Source organism: Rhinolophus sinicus, chromosome 3 (genome assembly GCF_057876585.1).
Source record: "Rhinolophus sinicus isolate RSI-liver-muscle chromosome 3, RSI-T2T, whole genome shotgun sequence".
NCBI lineage: Eukaryota > Metazoa > Chordata > Mammalia > Chiroptera > Rhinolophidae > Rhinolophus > Rhinolophus sinicus.
In genome coordinates this window covers 145,747,867-145,769,075 of record NC_142503.1, presented here as the reverse complement: position 1 = coordinate 145,769,075, position 21,209 = coordinate 145,747,867, and the positions used below count along the sequence as shown (strand labels likewise).

General features: G+C 32.9%; 1 protein-coding gene across 8 annotated transcripts in view; it reads left to right on the top strand.

The window, feature by feature from the left end:
* The window catches only part of DMXL2 (Dmx like 2), a 123,273-nt gene that overhangs the window by 86,806 nt on the left and 15,258 nt on the right, over positions 1 to 21,209 (top strand). For 4 of the 8 annotated variants that reach the window (XM_088797207.1, XM_088797203.1, XM_088797205.1 and 1 more), the window contains exons 21-29: positions 2,661 to 2,758; positions 3,205 to 3,370; positions 4,726 to 4,990; positions 9,937 to 11,015; positions 11,421 to 11,612; positions 13,186 to 13,262; positions 14,801 to 14,928; positions 16,803 to 17,051; positions 20,839 to 21,017. In XM_088797207.1, the coding sequence (XP_088653333.1) occupies positions 2,661 to 2,758; positions 3,205 to 3,370; positions 4,726 to 4,990; positions 9,937 to 11,015; positions 11,421 to 11,612; positions 13,186 to 13,262; positions 14,801 to 14,928; positions 16,803 to 17,051; positions 20,839 to 21,017 (2,433 nt within the window). Of the gene's footprint in view, positions 1 to 2,660; positions 2,759 to 3,204; positions 3,371 to 4,725; positions 4,991 to 9,936; positions 11,016 to 11,420; positions 11,613 to 13,185; positions 13,263 to 14,797; positions 14,929 to 16,802; positions 17,052 to 20,838; positions 21,018 to 21,209 lie in introns of all 8 variants that reach the window. The other 4 variants (XM_088797206.1, XM_088797202.1, XM_088797204.1 and 1 more) reach the window with 1 other exon arrangement.

The window sequence follows — 21,209 nt, the reverse complement described above, 5'->3', positions numbered from 1 at the left end:
AAATAGCAATATTTTCTGTTCTCAGTCGAGGTGTGTTCTAGTTTAAGAAAAATGAAAAAATGTAAATTTAGAAAGTAAACTTAAGTTCTTATTAATTGTATACATTACATAGGACAATCATTCTTTTTAAATAAAGTATTCTCTAAGTTAATAAACAGCAAACTTCCTGTGCACACTTAAAATACCATTTAATAAAAAGTTTTGATTTGTGTGTACTTGAAGGACATCTTTGGCAGCAAATGAATCATGCAATAAATTTTTTTAACACACGTTTTTAGAATCAGTTTTCTGATAGATTTCCTTTAGAAAAAAAATTGTTAATGGAAGCTGAAAGTTTTTTCAGTGTTGCAGAAACTAACTGTTGTTGAGTATCTACTGTGTGCCAGGTTTGGTGCTAGTTGCTTTTGATAAATTATTTCATCTTCTCATCGGCCACATCTCTGTTTTCTACCTGATGGAACTAAGACTCAGAGAGGCTAGTTAACCAGTCCAAACTCCTATCACTTATAAATGTTAGATTTAGTCTGTGCCTTTTCTACTCTGTGAGGTTTAGGAAAGCAGAATTCTCATTCACTCTTTACTTTTAGGAGTCCATTAAAATTCCTGAAGTACAATTAATGATACTACATTTGTGAAGTACAAATGTATTTCTCCCAGAGGAATTAATTCCTCTAGTTCTCAAATTTTAGTGTCAGAAGAATCACCTGGCAAACTTATTTAAAATACATATCCCTCAGTCCTGCTCCCAGAGATTTTCATTTGGTAGGTTGGGGGTGGCAGAGCTGTGGCATCTTAGCTTAGTGTCCTGTGATTCTGCTGTGCATGGTTCTCAGATCATAATTTGACATATGAGGATAAAAGTGTATTTTTCCTGCTCCATGTAAGGCAGCTAATAAGATATCAGCATTTCTCTTCTCAAAATAGGCACAAATGTCAGAAGGAACTTCTCTCACACCAACTAAGAAATCTAGTTTTTGGTGTACAGCAGTGGAAAAAAGGATGTATTTTGCCTGAAATGTTTCAGATGTTACCTACAAAGATCTCTTTAATTTCTTGTCAACAGTGGGTTGTGTCATTATAATTGAATATTGCTGGTATATACATAACGATTTATTTCCACACCTAATGTTTCTTAAAATTAAAAGGTAAATTTTTTGCCTTTATATACCGGGGGTGCCAAAAAAATGTATATACATGACTTGTATTCATCTTTTGTTATGAGTATATATTGAGTATTACAATTTTAATACAGTTTTCCTTTCTTAAAATGTATATACTTTTTTTTGGCATTCTCTGTATTATAAATCCATAATTTAAAATGAATAAAAATTCCTCTAAAATTATTAAACATTGGAATACTAAGTTATGTGATTGAAGGCAGAGAAAAATACTAAAAAATGGGAAGAGAAATAAAAATATTGAGAGTAAAGCATTTTGTGATATGATTTTAGGTATCTTTCCCCTCTCTCCCATGCCTTGGTAGCTTCTTGCTTCACCATCAGTCAATGTGAGCTAGTAAAACATCCATGTTTTGCAGAGGTTATCTCAGTCTCTTTGAGAAATGAGATATATCATCTATTTGGTATTGTGTTCAAAACAATATAATTATATACATTGTTACTGGCTTAATAATTTTTAAAGTTACTCTGAGTTGATTGTATAAATTCAGCAGCTTTGGTTTTATGGCTGAAAGGAGGTTATCATTATAATACAAGGAGAATTATGTGCTCATTAAGACTTTTTCTCGGAGTGGCCGGTTTGCTCAGTTGGTTAGAGCATGGTGCTAATAACACCAAGATTGCTGGTTTGATCCCCACATGAGCCACCATGAGCGGTGTGCCCTCCTTAACAAAAAAAAAAAAAAAAAGAAGACCTTTTCTCATTAAATTTCTAAGAACTGAAATTTGTAAGGTCTTCAAAATAATGGAGCTTCAACCTTCTGTATTTTAATTACATGCCAGAAAGACTGCGTCAATCCTTCAGAATTGTCAAAATTTGCAAAATATCAGAACAGTATGTTTTTAAAAAAAACATATTGTTTTAAAAATCCTGGAGCATTTACTTTTGTCTGTAACTTTATAAATGTGATTGTATGTGTATGTGTAATTGATATTTATTCACAGATGTCTGTATCAGTATCAGTTGAGAGCTTTCAATTGTGACATCACATATATCATAGAAGTTAGTATTCTAACTTTTATAAAACATTAAGAAATATATTTAATTTTCAAGAAAAAGATCACATCTATTAAATAGTCTGCCTTCTTTATTGTTTCCTATGTTAGACAGTTTTATTACTACAAGGGTTCTACTTCCTTTTCTCCTGTTACTGTGTGACTGTAGGCATTTACTTAACCTCTCTGTGTCTCAGTCACCTCATGTAAAATGAGGATACTAGTACCTCATGGATTGTGGTGATTCAATAAGATAAGTGAAAGGTACTTATTTTTATTATTGCTAACATACAAATGGTGATCTTTAAGATCATGTATCATAAGATACTGGAGATTGTGGAATAGAGCCACCTTTTCCCCTCTCCATGGTTTCTATCAGCCATGGAGGTAGCAGAAAGAAGCATTAATTGCTATAAATTTTTTATCAGATGGTTGTAATTTTTTATCAAATGGTTAAGTTAATATAATATTTCATTCACCAATTAGGTTGCCAAAGCTTCTTTTCAAAGGAACAATGATGCCTTGGATGCTGCGTTATTCTACCTTTCAATGAAGAAGAAAGCAGTAGTATGGGGTCTGTTTAGGTAAGTTGCCTTAATACTCAACGTGATTTAATTCAATGAAGGTTGTGCTGTGAATAGAAGCCTAATACTTTTGAAAGTATTTAGATATATGAGCTTGATCAAATCAGCTTACTTCTTTGTGCCTTGATTCAGTTATCTGGAAAAACAAGCATAATATTGTTTCAATTTACCTAAAAAGTGGTATGTTGTTTAAAAAAAAAGTTGATAAAAGCACTTTGGAAAGTAAAAAACGCTCTTGCTTCATATTTATGTATACATAGGGTAATTTGAGCTTTCTTTATTAGAAGAAGTGAAGAGAAGCTTGATAATAAACGCCTATTATGGGTTATTGTTCTTTTTTTAGATGGATATTTAAGGTTTTTATTTTTCATTTTCACATACTCTGTACAGGATTCAAAATACTTAAAATTTGGTTTAACCACTGATGTTTGTGCTCTGGTTCCCAGGTCACAGCATGATGAAAAAATGACAACATTTTTCAGCCACAACTTTAATGAAGATAGGTGGCGTAAAGCTGCTTTGAAAAATGCTTTCTCTTTACTTGGAAAACAACGCTTTGAACAATCTGCTGCTTTTTTCTTGTTAGCTGGTTCATTGAAAGATGCCATAGAGGTATAAATAAGAAAATGTACTATGCAATACTTGCAAGAGATTGAAAACCTGGAAAGATTGTAGAGCAGATTGTAATTTTTTGTCATATGTTTGAAAGGATGGAGAATAACTACAGAAGTTACTGAACTTAAATAGTGGCACTGTGATAAATGAAATTATAAATAAATTTAAGTGAGAAACATAGATGAAACATTTTATGTACAAATATTTCATTTCAAGATAAGTATATGCATTTCAAGTATAAATGTATGAAAAATGGCAAAAATGGTTTATGAATATCTTCTTACTGGCCATCTTGTGATTCTGAACTATTTAAAGCATATGTAGATCACAACCTCCTTATCTAGTGTAGAAAGGCAGATACTTGAAGTTCTTTTTCTTCTAAATGTAATTCATAAATATAGAACTAAAATTGCATTTTGTACTGTTTTGTAATGTAGTTGTCCTAGGTATTGGCAAATGAATGTGAAGAGACAAAACTTTGCATTTTTTGAAATATAATCCTGGCAACTGGTTAAGAGAGTAATTATAAATGTTTCTATTTATTTATGATATCTTCCTCGTAGGGTACTATCATTATGAGCAATCCAAATGAGTGAAGGAAAAATAGCAATGGAAATAGTGAAGGAAAAATAGCAATGGAAATAATACACGATAGAAGAAATAGGAAATATCCAACAAAATGAAAGTACTTTACATTTGAATTAGTCATATTTTCAAAATTATCTCAGGTGTATGATTTTTTTAAACTAACAAATGTTTACAATTTTGAAATGGGAAGTTTAGCCTAGAAGATACTCAGGCAAAGAAAAGACATGTTATGTTGATTGACCGAAAAGTGCTTTTGTTGCCTGAATGATCTCAAATTCTCAAGATGAGTAGTTATATTAGAATATAAATTCATAGAGAGTAATAATTAGAATATGTGGTTTTATCTCATGTGTTATTTGCTATATAAAGAGAAAGTCCTTTAAAACAGTAATAATTATGTTTATATGGAAATACATTTGGAAATTAAGAGGAACTGACGTATCTAAATTCAAATGTCGTAAGTGGCATTTCATTTAAAAATAAATGTTACTAATTTAAATTGACCTGAATCTGAGATGATGTTGATATACTTTTATTTTTATTTTATAAATGATTTTCCTAGGTTGGAAAGCTACTAAGTTCTGGTTTCTTGCTTTTCTTGTTGTTCCTTAATCTATCAGGCAATCATTTACACTTCAACCTCTGGACCCTGCCTCTCCTTCCCCAGTGAGAATATAAATGGTAGATAATTTCAAGATATTGGTGGGATATTTTATATCTCTAAATAATTATTATTAAGTATTTTTTAATATTAAACTTTACAGGTATGTCTTGAAAAAATGGAAGATATTCAGCTAGCCATGGTTATTGCCCGTTTATATGAATCTGAATTTGAGACTTCATCCACTTATATATCCATCCTAAATCAGAAGATTTTGGGTTATCAAAAGGATAACTCAGGATTTGATTGCAAAAAGTTACACCCTGATCCTTTTCTGCGTAGTCTTGCCTATTGGGTAATGAAAGATTACGTCCAAGCCTTGGACACGTTATTAGAACAAACACCAAAGGAGGATGATGATCATCAAGGTAGGACATTTTCTAAGTTTCTCTTTTTTTTTTTATAAAAGAAGACAGTTTCTGAGCTAATATTCACGTAGATCAAAAACAGAAACAAAAACCAATTATTACCAGATTTACTTTTCACCTTTGAGAAATTATTATCAAAATTTCTTGTGTGGCTAAAAGATTAGTCACTTACTATTTGTAATTGAGTCTAACATTTTGTTATCAGTTTGAGTAGTGTAAGAAGATTTCACACACATTTTTACTCCTACAGATATATTGAGATACTGTATTTTGCCATGTATAATGTGCACTTTTTTCCCCACATTTGTAAGGGAAAAGTAATGCACATTATATATGGGTAGTACTAATTCGGTATCTATATAAATGTTTTTAATTCTTTTACTTATGCTTATGAGTTAAAAGTGTAATAATAAATAAATGCTAAAATTCATTTATAATACAAAAAACAAGTACCTAAATATAAACAAATAAAAATTTGAATTAAAAAATTAAAACTAAAGATTTTTTCCCCTGAAAGTTTGGGCCAAAAATGTGGGTATGCATTATACACAGGAGCGCATTATACATGGCAAAGTACGGTATATCGTAAGATAGAATTTCCTACCATGCTATTCGAATTTCGTATCTATTAAACTGAAGCATACAGAATGTTTGCCACATAATACAGCTCTTTCCTTTTAATTACATAGCCATTTTTTTTTCAATTGGGAAATATTGGGGAACAGTGTTTTTTTCCAGGATGTCAAGTCATTTTTCATTCTAGTTGTGGAGGGCGCAGCTCAGCTCCAAGTCAAGTTGTTTTCAATCTAGTTGTGGAGGGTACAGCTCACTGGTCCATGTGTGACTTGAACCAGCGACATGGTGTTATGAGCACCTCGCTCTAACCACTGAGCAAACTGGCTGCCCCCCATTTATTTTAAGAATAAATTTTGGCTGTTTCACATATTGGCTTAGTGCATGGGCCTAGAAAAACTTTATTCTTATGTGCTAAAGTTCTTTTACTCTTAGTTATCCCAAATAATTTAGATTTTTTAGTATCTAGAGGGTATTTACCAGCATTGTTGGTAATAATTAAAAAATGGAGCATTCTAAGTAAATAGAATAAATTATACCCATAATATACAAACAGTGTCATTAAAAATGAGGTAATAAATTGGTGTGTTAATATGTGCTATATTATTAAATGAAAACAGATGCAGAACAGTTTGATTCTTGTTGCATTTTACATATATACAGAGGGTGCCCCAAAAATGTATACATGTTTTAAGAAAGGAAAAAACTATCAAAATTGTAATTCTCTATATACCCATAACAAAAGATAAATACAAGTTATGTTTGACTTCTGCACTTACAAGAGGTGCTCAAAGTGGTTACCATCAGCGTAATTTTAATAGTTTTTTCCTTTCATAAAATGTGTATACATTTTTTGGACACCCTCTGTGTCATGCATACACACACGAATGTGAGCTTACACAGTATTTGGTCTCCCTCTCCCCATATTGTTTCCTGGAACAAATCACAAGAAACTAAATACTGGTCACTGATTACCTTTTGGGAATAGGAGTTGAGAGATTTAAGCTTTTACTTTTCATCTTGTACTGTGTGTAGTTATAGTTTTCTAGCCTTATAGTTTTATTACTTACTATTTTTAAGTTCTGAAAGAGCTTATGAGATAAAGAGATGAGGGCACCATTTTTACTTTCTTTTTTACAAATGATAAATACAATATTTTAATAATATTTAAAGGAAAGGAAATAAAAAGAAAACCTTTAGAAAAAATATTAGGTTGGTGCAAAAGTAATTGTGGTTTTTGCAATTATTGTTAACCTTTTAAACTGCAATTACTTTTGCGGCAACCTAATAAATATCTGAGTTACCCAGGTAATTTTTATAGAAGGAAGGTGTAACTTATTTCTTATTGTTTTCCAGGTTAATTTTTTAAAGCTTATTGTGGTAAATTTCAAATACATATAAAAGAGTAAATAATATAATGAAAGTTTGTGAATCCATCACCCAGCTTCAATAGTTATCAACTCATTGTGTCATACATACTCTATACTTTACATTCCTTCCCGTTCTCAACATAGATTTATTTTAAAGTGTATTTTACCATATCATTTCATTTGTAAATATTTCTACATGCATTTCTAAAAAATAAGGACTCTCAAAAAAACATAACACATACCATTTTAATGAAATTCTATTAATAATCAACAAATACACAGTGTTCAAGTTTCCCTGGTTATTTCATAAAATCTTATACAATTGATTTGTTTGAATTAAGGTCCAAATGAGGCCTATATGTTGTGAATTGTTATGTCTACTTTAATCCATAGTTCTTCCTTCCTCTTTTTTTTCCCCCTTGCAATTTATTTAGGAAGTTAGATTATTAATCCTGTAGTTTTTTGTCTTTTGCTGATTGTGTACCTTTGTGTAATTTAACATGTTCTTTTCCTGTAAATTAGTAATTAAGATTCTAGAGTCTTTTATCAGATTTTTGGGCAGGAATATTTCATATGTAGTATTCATCAGGGGCCTCATAATGCCGACTTGTTTTGCATTTTTGTGGTATTAACAGCCATCAGTGATTCTTTATTTTATTAGTGGTTGTAAAATGGTGATGTTCTAATTATATCATTTTACCCTTTTATGAGCTGGAATACTTCTCTTGAGTAGTATTCCTTAGCAATTGTTTGATTACACTGAAGTCCAGTAGTATGTACAGGAAAGGGAAAATAAATGTTTGATTCTTTCTATTAATCAGTTTTCAAAATAATAACTTGATTCCTTAGCATCCTACAAAGCTGAGTAATTAGATTTTATTTTTTTAAAGGTTATCTTGAATTCACGGATTTAGATAGATTTGTGTTTCAATCCATTGCAGTTTGTTATGGATGCTTAGATTAACCCATCTTTTTTTAAAAATCAAAGTTTGTTGGGGTGACAATGGTTAGTAAAGTTACATAGGTTTCAAATGTACAATTCTGTAATACATCATCTGTATATCACATTGTGTGTTCACCACCCAGAGTCAGTTCTTCAATCATCATACATTTGACCCTGTTTACCCTCATCTACCCACCCCCCCTTACCCTCTGGTAGCCACTAAACTATTGTCTGTGTCTATGAGTTTTTGTTTCTTTATTTGTTTGTCTTGTTCCTTTGTTCCTTTCAATTTTATAGCCCACATATCAGTGAAATCAAATGGTTCTCGACTTTTTCTGACTTTTTCGCTCAGCGTATAATAATCTCAAGATCCATTGATGTTGTCACAAATGACACTATTTCATCTTTTCTTATGGCAGAATAGTATTCCATTGTGTACACGTATATATACCACATCTTCTTTATCCAGTCATCTATCTAAGGACACTTTGGTTGTTTCCATGTCTTGGCCATCGACAAAATAAAGAGGCAACCAACTGAATGGGAGAAGATATTTGCAAACAACGCCTCTGATAAGGGGCTAATATCCAAATTATATAAGGAACTCATACAACTCAACAACAAAAAAACAAACAATCCAATTGAAAAATGGGCCGAGGACCTGAATAGACATTTCTCTAAGGAGAACATACAGATGGCCAATAGACATGAAAAGATGCTCAACTTCACTAATCATCAGAGAAATACAAATAAAAACTACAATGAGATATCACCTCACACCAGTTAGAATGGCTATCCTCAACAAGACAAATAGTAACAAGTGTTGAAGAGGCTGTGGAGAAAAAGGAACCCTCATACACTGTTGGTGGGAATGCAGTCTGGTGCAGCTGCTATGGAAGGCAGGGTGGAGGTTCCTCAAAAAATTAAGAATAGAATTACCACAGATTATCCCATCTTTAACCAAAGGCAGCTTCTTCAAGTTCTTGAATCCTTTTGACATTACTCCTTGATAGTTTCTTTGCTTTCTGGTTTGGCAAGATGTTTCAGGCTCATTTTGTACATTTCCTGCCTTAGACCTGGAAATGGCCATTCCTTCAAAGAATCCTGGATCCTTCAGTATGGGATAATATTTAGAGACCACAGAATGCACACGGGGATTCTCATTGCTGTTGGTTGTCATTTCTAGGCTGTTTCAATGAATGCAGCTAGAGAATTTTTTTTCTGAGAATTCATGAGTTCACACTGAAATTTCAAATTGAAATACATATTGTAGGGTTCTTTCTGCTTAGATTTAAAATTTGTGTCTTATAATGAAAAGCTTGGATTCTCATGCCATTAGCATAATTATTTGCTATATGTTATATGCATACAATAGTTTCAGAATAATAATGCAATTATTTTTTATAACATTGTTACTGAGAATAAAGCTTTTTTTTTTGTAGGTATTTTTGCTATTATGATATATCCCACTAAGGATGTACAGTTTAATTACTTGTTTTAAAGTCACCTTATAGTTCTTCTCTGTGTGGTTAATGCTACCAATTCGATACACAGAATCATTTCTTTAATTTTGCATTTGTGTGAATTTAAAAAATAATTTGAAAAGTCATAAAATACTGACATGGTATTGAAATGAAACATTTCAGATATTTTCAGAGAAAAATCAAGCCTTCTCCCTGATCTCTCTATCCTATTTCCTCCTTTTTTTAGGGAACCAGTTAATGTTTTGCATGTTTTTTTCCCTCCATTAAAAAATAGAAGCGTGTGTGCATGTATCACCTCTCCACTTTCTCAGATGAAACATAGTTTATGATACACTGTTTTTTGCACCATCTTTTACTTAACATATTCTGTATACATTTGATAGCAGCACAGAGGGAAATTCTTTTTATTTCAGCTGTGTTGTTTTACTGATTACATGGAGGTATATAGTTTAACTTATCCTAGGTTAATATTTAAGTATCCTTTATGTTGAGGAAATGCTGACATACTTTATTCATTTGTAATATAAATACAAATTAACATAGTATCTTGTGATTGTATCTGTTTGATTTCTACAGTTATCATCAAATCTTGTAATCCAGTGGTGTTTAGTTTCTACAACTACCTTCGAACTCATCCTTTGCTTATTCGAAGAAACCTTGCCTCCCCTGAAGGAACTTTGGCAACTGTAGGTCTCAAAACTGAGAAAAACTTTGTTGATAAAATTAACCTCATAGAAAGAAAATTATTTTTTACCACTGCAAATGCTCATTTTAAAGTTGGATGCCCTGTTTTAGCCTTGGAGGTACTCTCTAAAATTCCAAAAGTTACCAAAATATCTGCCTTACCTGCAAAAAAAGACCAGCCTGACTTCATTTCTAAAAAGATGGGTGATATACCTTCGGAATCAAAAACTGTGAGTGATAGCAAACGAAGTTCTGGCATTGATTGGTCAAATGTAACTTCATCACAGTTTGATTGGAGTCAGCCAGTAGTAAAAGTGAATGAGGAACCTCTTAATCTTGATTGGGGTGAAGACCATGACAGTGCCTTAGAAGAAGAGGAAGAAGATACAGTCGGCTTAGTAATGAAAAGTACAGATGTCAGGGGAAAAGATAAACAAGATCAAAAAGGCTCAGACCCTAATATGTTATTAACTCCTCAGGAAGAGGATTGTCTTGAAGGTGATACTGAAGTTGATGTGATTGCTGAACAACTAAAATTCAGAGCTTGTTTAAAGATCCTTATGACTGAACTAAGAACATTGGCTACAGGTTATGAAGTGGATGGAGGAAAACTCAGATTTCAACTCTATAACTGGCTTGAAAAAGAAATCGCTGCCTTGCATGAGATATGTAATCATGAAACAGTTATTAAAGAATATGCCAGTAGGACATACTCTAAAGCAGAGAGTGATCTTCTGAATCAGGAAGAAATGGTGGACAGACCAGATATTGATTCCTATGAGCGCCATCAAATAGAAAGACGAAGATTGCAGGCTAAACGAGAGCATGCAGAAAGACGAAAGTTGTGGTTGCAGAAAAACCAAGATCTCCTAAGAGTTTTTCTTAGTTACTGTAGCCTTCATGGGGCTCAGGGTGGTGGTCTGGCCTCAGTAAGGATGGAACTCAAATTTTTGCTACAAGAATCACAGCAGGTATGAGCTTCACTTTTCAATCTTGGTTAGTTTTAATAATTTCAATAGCTCTTCCAGTTACAGCTATAAAGCTCCTTTTACTAGTTAATCTAAATTGTTTAGCTCCTCAATTTATAGGAGGTAGATATTTATAATCAACATGGGTACTTTTAGACTGAAGTTTTCAGAGTTAGGAGTAGGCTTTTAAAAGCCTGAGAGCACGGCTCATACTCATCTTTATCTTCTGCATCTAGTGTAGTACCTGATACATATTGGGTGCTCAATAATTTTTTGTAGACTGGGGAAATAAGTACATGAATATACTGCTTATATTTAAATATTCATCAGTATTTTTATCAAATAACTATTAATTGTTTTTCCTCCTTCATTTTAAGTGCTTTGCAAAAAATAATCTATTGCCCACAGGAAACTACAGTGAAGCAGCTCCAGTCTCCACTACCATTACCTACCACCCTACCTCTGCTTTCAGCAAGTATTGCATCAACAAAAACAGTCATAGCTAATCCTGTATTATACTTAAATAATCACATCCATGATATACTTTATACTATTGCTCAGATGAAAACACCACCTCATCCCAGTATTGGAGATGTGAAGGTAATGTAAATTTTATGATCATTTGATATTGCACACACTGAAAAGGTAAATATACTTGTCTTCCAACATGAACTTAGAGGAGATATTTTAAAGTGCTCTTATATGCTACCTACTCCTGATCAGTTCAAGACTATTTGTCCAATGAATGTAATTTAAAAGTAAGTTTTCTTCTTATTTCTGGAAAAGTTATTGTCTTCCTTTAAGACAGACTAACACTCTTTTGGTAATAAAATTAATTTCCTAGATAGTATTCTCGCCGCTTAATATTTCTTTAGATCCTCCATTCCCCTTAAATGAACCATTAAGTTAGACATATTTTTATGACTGTTTGCTTATATGCCAAGATATTGTGAAAATACAGGTTCTAGGGGTATCTGAGAGTACCATGATTGATCAGAAATACTCTTAGAGAAAGTATCCTTGTAACTGTTTCCCTGATGATTGTATTTGTTGGAGGCTGTACAGTAGTTAGGGACAATCAGAGTTTTGGCAGAGTTATTACCCAAAATTAAACCTATACTCTGTTTGAAAAACTGAAAAATGAATAGATTCCAAGAAACCCTAGGGAGCTTGACAGGATCTGGAGAGTTGACCAGACTCCCACTGTGCTCCCCTAAGTGTATTTGTGCTGTGCCTTTTCCAGTACCAGTGGTTGATGTCATTTCAGGTTCCAAACATTTTTATTTTTTATTTCTTTCTTTTGAAAGGCCTGTTTGATCTCTGGTAGTACATTCTTCTGAAGGACCCAAGATTTACTGGTCACATCAACCTATTAGAGACTTCTAATCCATAGTATAAATAAATCTATATTAGTATTTTAGCAGAGATTACTTAAATTATTTGTTAGGTGAATATGGATACCCAGAAAAGGCATTAAATGCATATAAATTCTAAGTAAACATTTCCAACTCCTAGAAATTTAGGTAAGGCTTTCAAAGTGTATGAACCTTTCTAAGTTTCCTTCAAATTTTAAGATTTTATGAGTCTGAAGATGTTGATTCACTATGGTACTTTAGAATGTGGTTTTTATATTTTGATAATTTTTAAACTTTCTAAATTAAAAATTTTAATTTTAATACTAAGTAAATTATTTGCTTTCTGGAAAATCAGCCATTTCACACAGTGATTGTTTTCTAAGCATTTAATTTATTCTTTCTGATAAGATCAGTTTTTTATTTTGATCAAGAAAATGTCATAATGCAAGTTTAAATTAAAACTCTGAAAAGTCTTTACTTACTTTGGTTCTGCTTTTTAAAATATTACTATTTAAGCTAATTATTAGCAGGTGAGGACAGTCCCAATAATATGGACATTGACACTTTGCCCAGGGCCTGGTAAATGGCAGGCTCACAGTAAGTAAATATTTGATAAAGATGTATCAGTTAGCTTCATTGTGGGCATGCATATAAAGTTAGGTGAGTGTTATTCTAGAAGTTTTAAAGTAGAGTTAGTTGTCTCATATGGGATCTAGTCTTATGATATTGCTAGTTTCCTGAGTATTTTCTAATTGTTAAGATATTACTTTGTGTAGAGATGTTAGTATAAAATGTAACTGTGGCTGTTTTGGTTTTAGGTGCACACACTTCATTCACTAGCAGCATCACTTTCTGCATCAATTTACCAAGCATTATGTGACAGTCATAGCTACAGGTAACAAAAAAAAAAAAAGTCACCCCAAAATAATATTAATACAGCAAAAATATTAAACTGTTCCAGAGTTATATTAAAGTTCTATTTACTGGGGACTGAAAAATACTCAAATATGACCGCCATATTTACTTTAATAGATGAGAGAGAATGAAAAAGCAAATAATTATTTGTTTAGTTTAGCTGTCAACCTGGTAACAACAGGGACATATACAAAATGATAACTAGTAAATGGAAATTACCATCATCACCGTCTTTTTTGTTTTCAAGAAGAGAAGTGTTGTTTACTATCCAAAATAATTTATAAAATGAAATTAAAAATTTTTTTTTTCCTTAAGAACTATTTCTTTTAGCATTGGATTAACTTCTATTTGTTTAACTGGTTTTCAGTTGAAAGAGGAAATACTTTTGAAAGAAGTACATTCCTAATACTGAGTTATTAAAATAAATTTTACTTATGCATTAATGTATAATATAAAAGTCTTTGGATGTGATATCAATTAGAAGTAATAATTTGAATTTTTTTAAATGTGCAATTGCCTCCTTCAGTGTATACTTTGCGTTTTAATGGTTAGGACAATCAATGTAAGTAGTAAGAAATTGAATCACCTGGAAAGATGACCCAGAGTTAAGTGAATTATATTAATAAGTGAAAAGTTTGTAATATACATAAAATCACATTAAATTTATATTAAACATATGTCTAGGGTTCTTTTCTTCAAAATTCAGCAGTCTTTTGTGGGAAGATTTGATATTGTATAAGGAATTACTCTCTCAATATGGCCTATACTCTGATTTTAGCCTAATAAGGCCATGTCTAAGTATTCCAAAGACTTGGAAGTGTAAATAAAGGAAAATAATTTATTTAATTGACTGTGGTCATCTTAATGCTCAAAGACAACTTGTTTGTTATCAGTCCCTTGTTAAAATGGTGCCAAATGAGAATTCAAATAAATTTTTTTAGATGTGTTTTTTTAGTCCTTGAGCTAGAAACCCTCAAGGGTGTCACCTTTACTTTTACTTCTGTATTCTCCTCAATTCCACAAAGATAAGGGAAGTAATATTTAGGCACAGTTTGGTTTTAGGATTGGGTATTTCTAAAATATGATTCTCCAGATTTAATTCAAGGTTAAGCTTGTACAACTTTGCAGAGCTAAGAAATGCAACAAAATAGTACCCTGCAACTTTCTAATATATCCTAGTACCAACAGTAGTCTCCTTACCTCAGACTTTAAAAAAATACCAAAATGGGTGAATATAGAAAAGATTTCAAAGTATCAGTGGCATCTGGAAAAGATTTTAAAAGACTAAGAGTCATCTGCCCAACATAGTAAAATTGGTATTTTGTTTTAAAAAACTATCAATGAACATTTGTAACTAATTTCAAGAACTTACTAAAATAAATTCTTATTAGAACAGTGAATTGAGTGTTAAGAATTTTGTTTTTATTATAATCATCTAAAATAAATATGTATAAAGTACAATTTCTTATTACCTCTGTTAAGATGATAAAGAACTGAACCTTATATTTGTTTTAGCAGTCAAACAGAAGGAAACCAGTTTACTGGAATGGCATATCAAGGACTTCTTTTAAGTGATCGTCGAAGACTAAGGACAGAAAGTATTGAAGAACATGCAACACCAAATTCTTCTCCTGCTCAATGGCCTGGTGAAAACCTGTTTTGTCGTTGTTTTGTTTTGTTTTTTAATCTATTTGGCAATTCCTTTTTTAAAAGCTACCAACTGTTTTCCTGATTTTCTTTCTGGATTTGGTGAATGCTTTTTTGTTTGTTTTTGATGATGTTTTCTGCCATGGATTAAGAATTCTTAAATACTGGAATGTTGTCTGAAGACTCTGGAAGTTAAGGCTTCAAAAGCAACTGTGTTGACCAGCATAAAAAAGCAAGGTTTAACATCCTACATAAGGGTGGGCACTTCATTTCCTTATCCTTAGAAATTCTGATGTGCCCACCCTTAGGAAGGATGTTAAACCTTGCTTTTTTATGCTGGTCAACACAGCTGCTTTTGAAGTCTTAACTTCCAGAGCAATATCAGACATATGCTTAAGACATAGCAGGGAGAATACAATTATTTTTGAGTGTAAATTTATATATTAGCATAGGGGTGAGCATTCTGTGGCACATATGTCATGCTCTCTGCAATCCTTTTTTTCCTCTGGTTACCTCTCTTTCTCATTCTCCACGTTTTAAACCTTTTACTCTCTTAATAACCTTCTTTACTCTCCTAATAGCCTTTTCTGGTCTTCCAAGTTATTTAATTTTTACTCTACTTGCTTTATAACTGAGTTTGCATGTTAGTGATCATTGTGAAGAGTGGCAATAGAAAAAAATGACAAACTCAAAGTGTGTATTTAAAATTCATTTATACATATGTTCATAGAAAATTTCATTTTAACTTATTGAAATAATTTCAGACGTTATTAAAAAGTTGTAAAAGTAGTACAATTTCTCCATAACCTTCATTCAGAAACCCCAAATGTTAACATTGTACCATACTGCTTATCATTCATTCCTTTTCTCTCTGACTCACTTATTTTGTGTATGTATATATATGTGTATTGTTTTCTGAAAGTTGAAGACAAGATGCCCTTTTAAATCTAAATGTATCAATGTGTCTTTCCTAAAAACAGACATTCTCTTGTATATAACCATAGCACAGTTATCAAATTCAGCATCTTAATATTGATATAATACTGTTCTCTAATCCATAGATCTTTTTCAAATTTCACCAATTGTACCACTTATGTCTTTTTTTCTGGTCCGTGTAACATTTAGTTGTAATTGCTCATGAGTCTCCTTTAATGTGGAGTAGTTCCTCATTCTTTGTCTCTCATGACTTTGACACTTTTGAAGAGTACTAGCTAATTACCTTTTAGAATGTCCCTCAATTGGGGTTTTTCTGATATTTTCTTAATTTTAGATTCAGGTTATGTATTTTTGGCAGGGCTACCGCAAAAGAGATATTGTGCCCTGCTCAGTGCAAAATATCAAGAGGCATATGGTGTCTTTTGGTCCCATTACTGGTGCTATTCACTTTGATCACTTGGTAAAGTGATTTCTGCCAGATTTCTCCTTTGTAAAGTTACTACTTTTTCCTTTGCAATTAATGAATATGTTTTGAAGAGACAGTTTGAGAGTGCGTAAAATATAGTTTTACCCACTAATTCTAGCATCCAGTGATGATTGTTGCCTGAATCAGATATTAATGTGGGGATTACTGTTCTGTCATTCCTTCTATTTTATTAGTTGAAATTGTACTGACATTGATTGTAAGGAAGAGCTTTCCTTTCTCCCCTTTAAATTATTTCTTCTTTCTTTTCTTATATTGCTATATAGACTAATGGATTCTTGTTTTGTAAGCTATAAGCCATTCCTATCATTATTTATTTTATTGCTCAAGTTATGGAAATAATGTTTTTCGTGTAATATAGATAAATAATTTGGTTAAATTGAGAATTTGGATTTTTTTTCCTTCTGGAGCTTTATGTTGATATAGTTCTTATGATATTATGTACCCTTACAGGTGTGAGCTCACTTATTAATCTCTTGAGTTCAGCCCAAGATGAAGACCAGCCAAAATTGAACATTTTGTTGTGTGAAGCTATTGTTGCTGTTTACTTAAGTTTATTGATACATGCTCTTGCCACAAATTCCTCCAATGAATTGTTTAGACTTGCAGCCCACCCATTAAATAATCGAATGTGGGCTGCTGTTTTTGGAGGGGGTGTGAAACTTGTTGTGAAACCTCAAAGACAATCAGAAAGCATTTCAGGTAAGATTACTGTATGTAAATGTAAATGATTTTCAATGTTTAAGTAAAAGATTTTTTAATGTTTTAAGAATTTTTAATTTGAAAATCAGTGATGTTTAAAGTATAACCACTCTTGTTAGGGTAGTATAGAATTAGACTCATGTTAGAATAAGGAATGTACAGTAATTTCAATTTAACATTTTTCAATACAAGGACAAATTTAAGGAGGATAAAAAAGAAATTGGAGAAAGGTAAAAGTAAGTGAGGAGACAATGTTAAGGAATGAGGTCATGGAAAAAGGATAGTTTTTAATCAGATAAAGAAGATTAAAATAAATCCTCATAATCTTTACAGAGTGTACCAGCAGTTGGCTTCAGATTAAGTTTATGGTCATGTACAAGACAGCTATTCCACTTATGCACCTGTTTTGTTTATTCCATTTCTGCATTTTGTTTTTTCTTCCTTTCTGGACTAGAGTATATTTTTCATCCCACTTTTTAAGATGGTAGGATATGGTGAGATATAGACTAATGACATAGGAAAGGTTTCCATCTTGGTGCTGACATATAGAAATCATCTTAATTCATCCTTAGAAATGGTCTTATTACAGATGAGCAATCACTGGCACAGTTTAAATGACGCAAGTTCTAATCTGTGTCCTTACTGCCAAAGGTTGAATTAAATGAATAGGTTACTATGTAAGTCAAAGTAAGGGAGGACATCTCACCAGCTTTCATTATATGTGGATGACTCTTACTTAATCTTTATCCTCCTAAGTAGTAATAGTCTACTTTAAACTTAAGAATTTTCTCTCCAAATCACTTCTTCTCTTCCTGAATTTTCTGTTATTTTTTTTCATGGTAATTCATTCAATCCAGTCATCCATGCTTAAAAATCTCTGAGTACACATTTGTGTTTGCATTCACTTAACACCTACTATCTGCCAGGCAGTGTTCTAGACTTTGGAGATGTGGAGTTAACAAAACAGACAAATCCCTTACCGTCATGAAGCTTATTACATCTAGTGGAGGTAAAATTAACAAGTAAAAATATTTCAGGTATGATAAGAACTCTGATACAAATAAAGCAGAGTACTGTATTTTCTCATGTATGATGTGCTGCTGTGTATAATAATCACCCACGTTTTTGGCCCAAACTCTCAGGGAAAAAATCTTTCATTTTAATTTTCCAATAATTTTTGTAAAACTATCAGCTTGCTTGCTAGCTCCCATCTAAAGTGTATGAAGAGAAATGTCACGCTGTTCACCCTGTGGTAATAAAGTCAGCATCACCTATTTTATAAGTCAGAGTCACTTACTCTGTGGACAACAATACATCACTCTTCGTTTCATTTCATTGACTCTTTGGCTGAAATTACTTTCGTTGCAAGTTTGTCCTAAGTTCAACAAAACTGATGATCCTATTCCAGGGTATTATTTTATATACGGATATCGTTATTAATTTCTAGAGTTACACTTTTAACTCATAAGCATAAATAAAAGAATTAGAAACATTTATATAGTTTTGGAATTAGTACTACCCATGTATAATGCACATCCTTATTTTTCCCTCACGAATTTGGGCAAAATGTGCATTATACATGGCAAAATACAGTAAGTGGAGAGTGATGAGGCAAAGGGGATGGGGATAGTTTAGTTAGGGTGGTCAGAAGACACATTTCTGATTAGATAGCACTCGAACAGAATCAGGGAAGTCAGGGATCACAGCGTGCAGAGCATTCCAGGAACATGGAGCAATGAGGGCAAAGTAGGACTGAACGTGGCCTTTTCTAGGAACTGCAAAGAAGGTCAGAATGGCCATCATGAGCCACGGAGTGTGGTCAGAGATAAGTAAGCTAAATTGCTGGGGGCAAGGTCACTTAGTTTGATGGGTTATGGTAAAGACTTTAGGTGTTCTAAAGAAAGACAGGAAACTACTGGAGGGTTTTAAGCAGAGGAATGATATAATCTGATTTAAGTTTTCAAAAGACCCACTCTAGCTGCTGTGTGGAGAGTAGACTGCAACAAGAATAAAGGTAAGGAGCCTGGGTGGGAAGCTGTTGTAATAGTCTACTTAAAAGATAATTGTGGGTTACCAGCAAGAATGAATGGATTTAATTATTTCATATTATATGTAAATCAGACCATCATGCTGTACACCTTAAATTTATACAGTGATGTATGGCAATTATTTCTCAATAAAACTGGGAAAAAAAGAGTGGCAATACAAGTGTTGGCAATGGCATTCCCACCTGTGGGACTGTATAACCATTTTGGAAAACAATTTGACAGTTTCTTATTAATTTACCATGTGATCCACTTACCCCATGTCCCAACGATTCCACTTTTAATTAATTTCACAGAAGAAATGAAACATAAAGTCACACAGAGACTTGTAAATAAATTTGTACACAGCTTTATTCATAATAGCTCCAAACTGGAATTAACCCGAATGTCAATCATCAAGTGAATGGGTTAAATAGAAAAAAGAATGGGTAAACAAAATGTGGTATACATATATAAATGAGTGTTACTCAGCCATAAAAAGGAATGAATACATGCTGCAACCAGCATGAACCTCAAAAATATGCTAAGTGAAAGAAGCCAGACACAGAAGTCACATATTGTATGATTCTGTTTATTTGAAATACCAGAATAGATAATCAATCCATAGAGACAGAAAGCAGATTGTTGGTTGTCATGGGCTAGAGGGAGGGAGGAATGGGGAGTGACCGCTTAATGGATATGGGGTTTTCTTTTGGGGTGATGAGCATGCTTTGGAACTAGATAGAGATGGTGGTTGCACAACAGTGTGAATGTACTAACTGCCACTGATTGTACACTTTAAAATGGTTAATTTTATGTACAGGTCACCTCAATTAGAAAAAAAATTAAAGGTGGTTTAGCTTACTGTGATAGTCATGGGCAGAATGAAAAGTCATATTCTGGATATAATTTGAGGTTATTGCTGATAGATTGTGAATTGCTGATAGATTGTGATAGATTGTGAAAAAGGAGTTGAGATAGAGTTGTCATTTTCTGTGATGGGGGTCTTGAGGAGTGGAGCGGTTGACCTCTACTTTTTGGCCATCCCATATCCAATGAGTTCCTGAATCCTTTTGATATTTCTTTCATGTATTCCTTGTATCTAACCCTCCTCTCAGACTTCACCATCCACCATGCTAGTTCAGGCCCTTATGTCATTTCGTCCATCTTCCTCTCTAATTGATCATACCTGATCATGTGACTAGCTCAAGATGCTTTCATGAGAATGCCCATAGGATAAGCCCAGCCTCATATTCACAAGCTTTTCCTGGCCTAACTCTAAATTGTCCCTGCTGCCTGTCTAGCAAAAGTAGTGTACTCTTCATTAACCTAAATCTGTGATCATTTGTGTCCGTTGTCCCTTTCTCTTTTCACACTGAGCTTCTGCCCTTTTTTTAAGGCATGTTTTATATTCTACATATTCAGTGAATCTTTCTTGAACAACATAAATAATCAGTCAGCACTCTCCTTACGACTTATTGAATATACCATTTATTTAGTGCATTGCACCTAGAATGACTTTCATCCTTTTCTGCATAGCACCAAGACTGCGTCATGGCCACATATCCTTTTATGCTCTGTCCTCACCTGCATCTTTGCCATGATGGCTGGAAAACTGATGCAGTAACTAGAAGTGTTTAGAAGCACAGATGTAAGTAATTTGGTATGGAGTAAACCATGGCAAGAATAGGATGAAAAGAAAGGTTAACTCTTTGAGTTAGTAATGGAAAATAAATGCTAATTTTTTTCTTCTATCTATTTAGCACCTCTTGTTCCTTCTGAAGACATAGATAAACACCGTAGGAGATTTAATATGCGAATGCTGGTCCCTGGAAGGCCTGTAAAAGATGCTACCCCACCACCAGTGCCTACAGAAAGACCATCTTACAAAGAAAAATTTATTCCTCCTGAACTTAGTATGTGGGATTATTTTGTTGCAAAGGTAAGGGGTGTGAGGAATGCAAGTTTGAAGTGTGTCTGTTTTATTAACTCTTGTACATGCATCACAGAGGAATGATGGGGCAGCTTCTGGATTGGTTAACCATAGCTTAGACATTCGTTCTCTCAAGTCTAGAAACTAAGTAGTCATTCAGGGACGATCAAGTACTTGATATGGATGACACAAATTAAAATC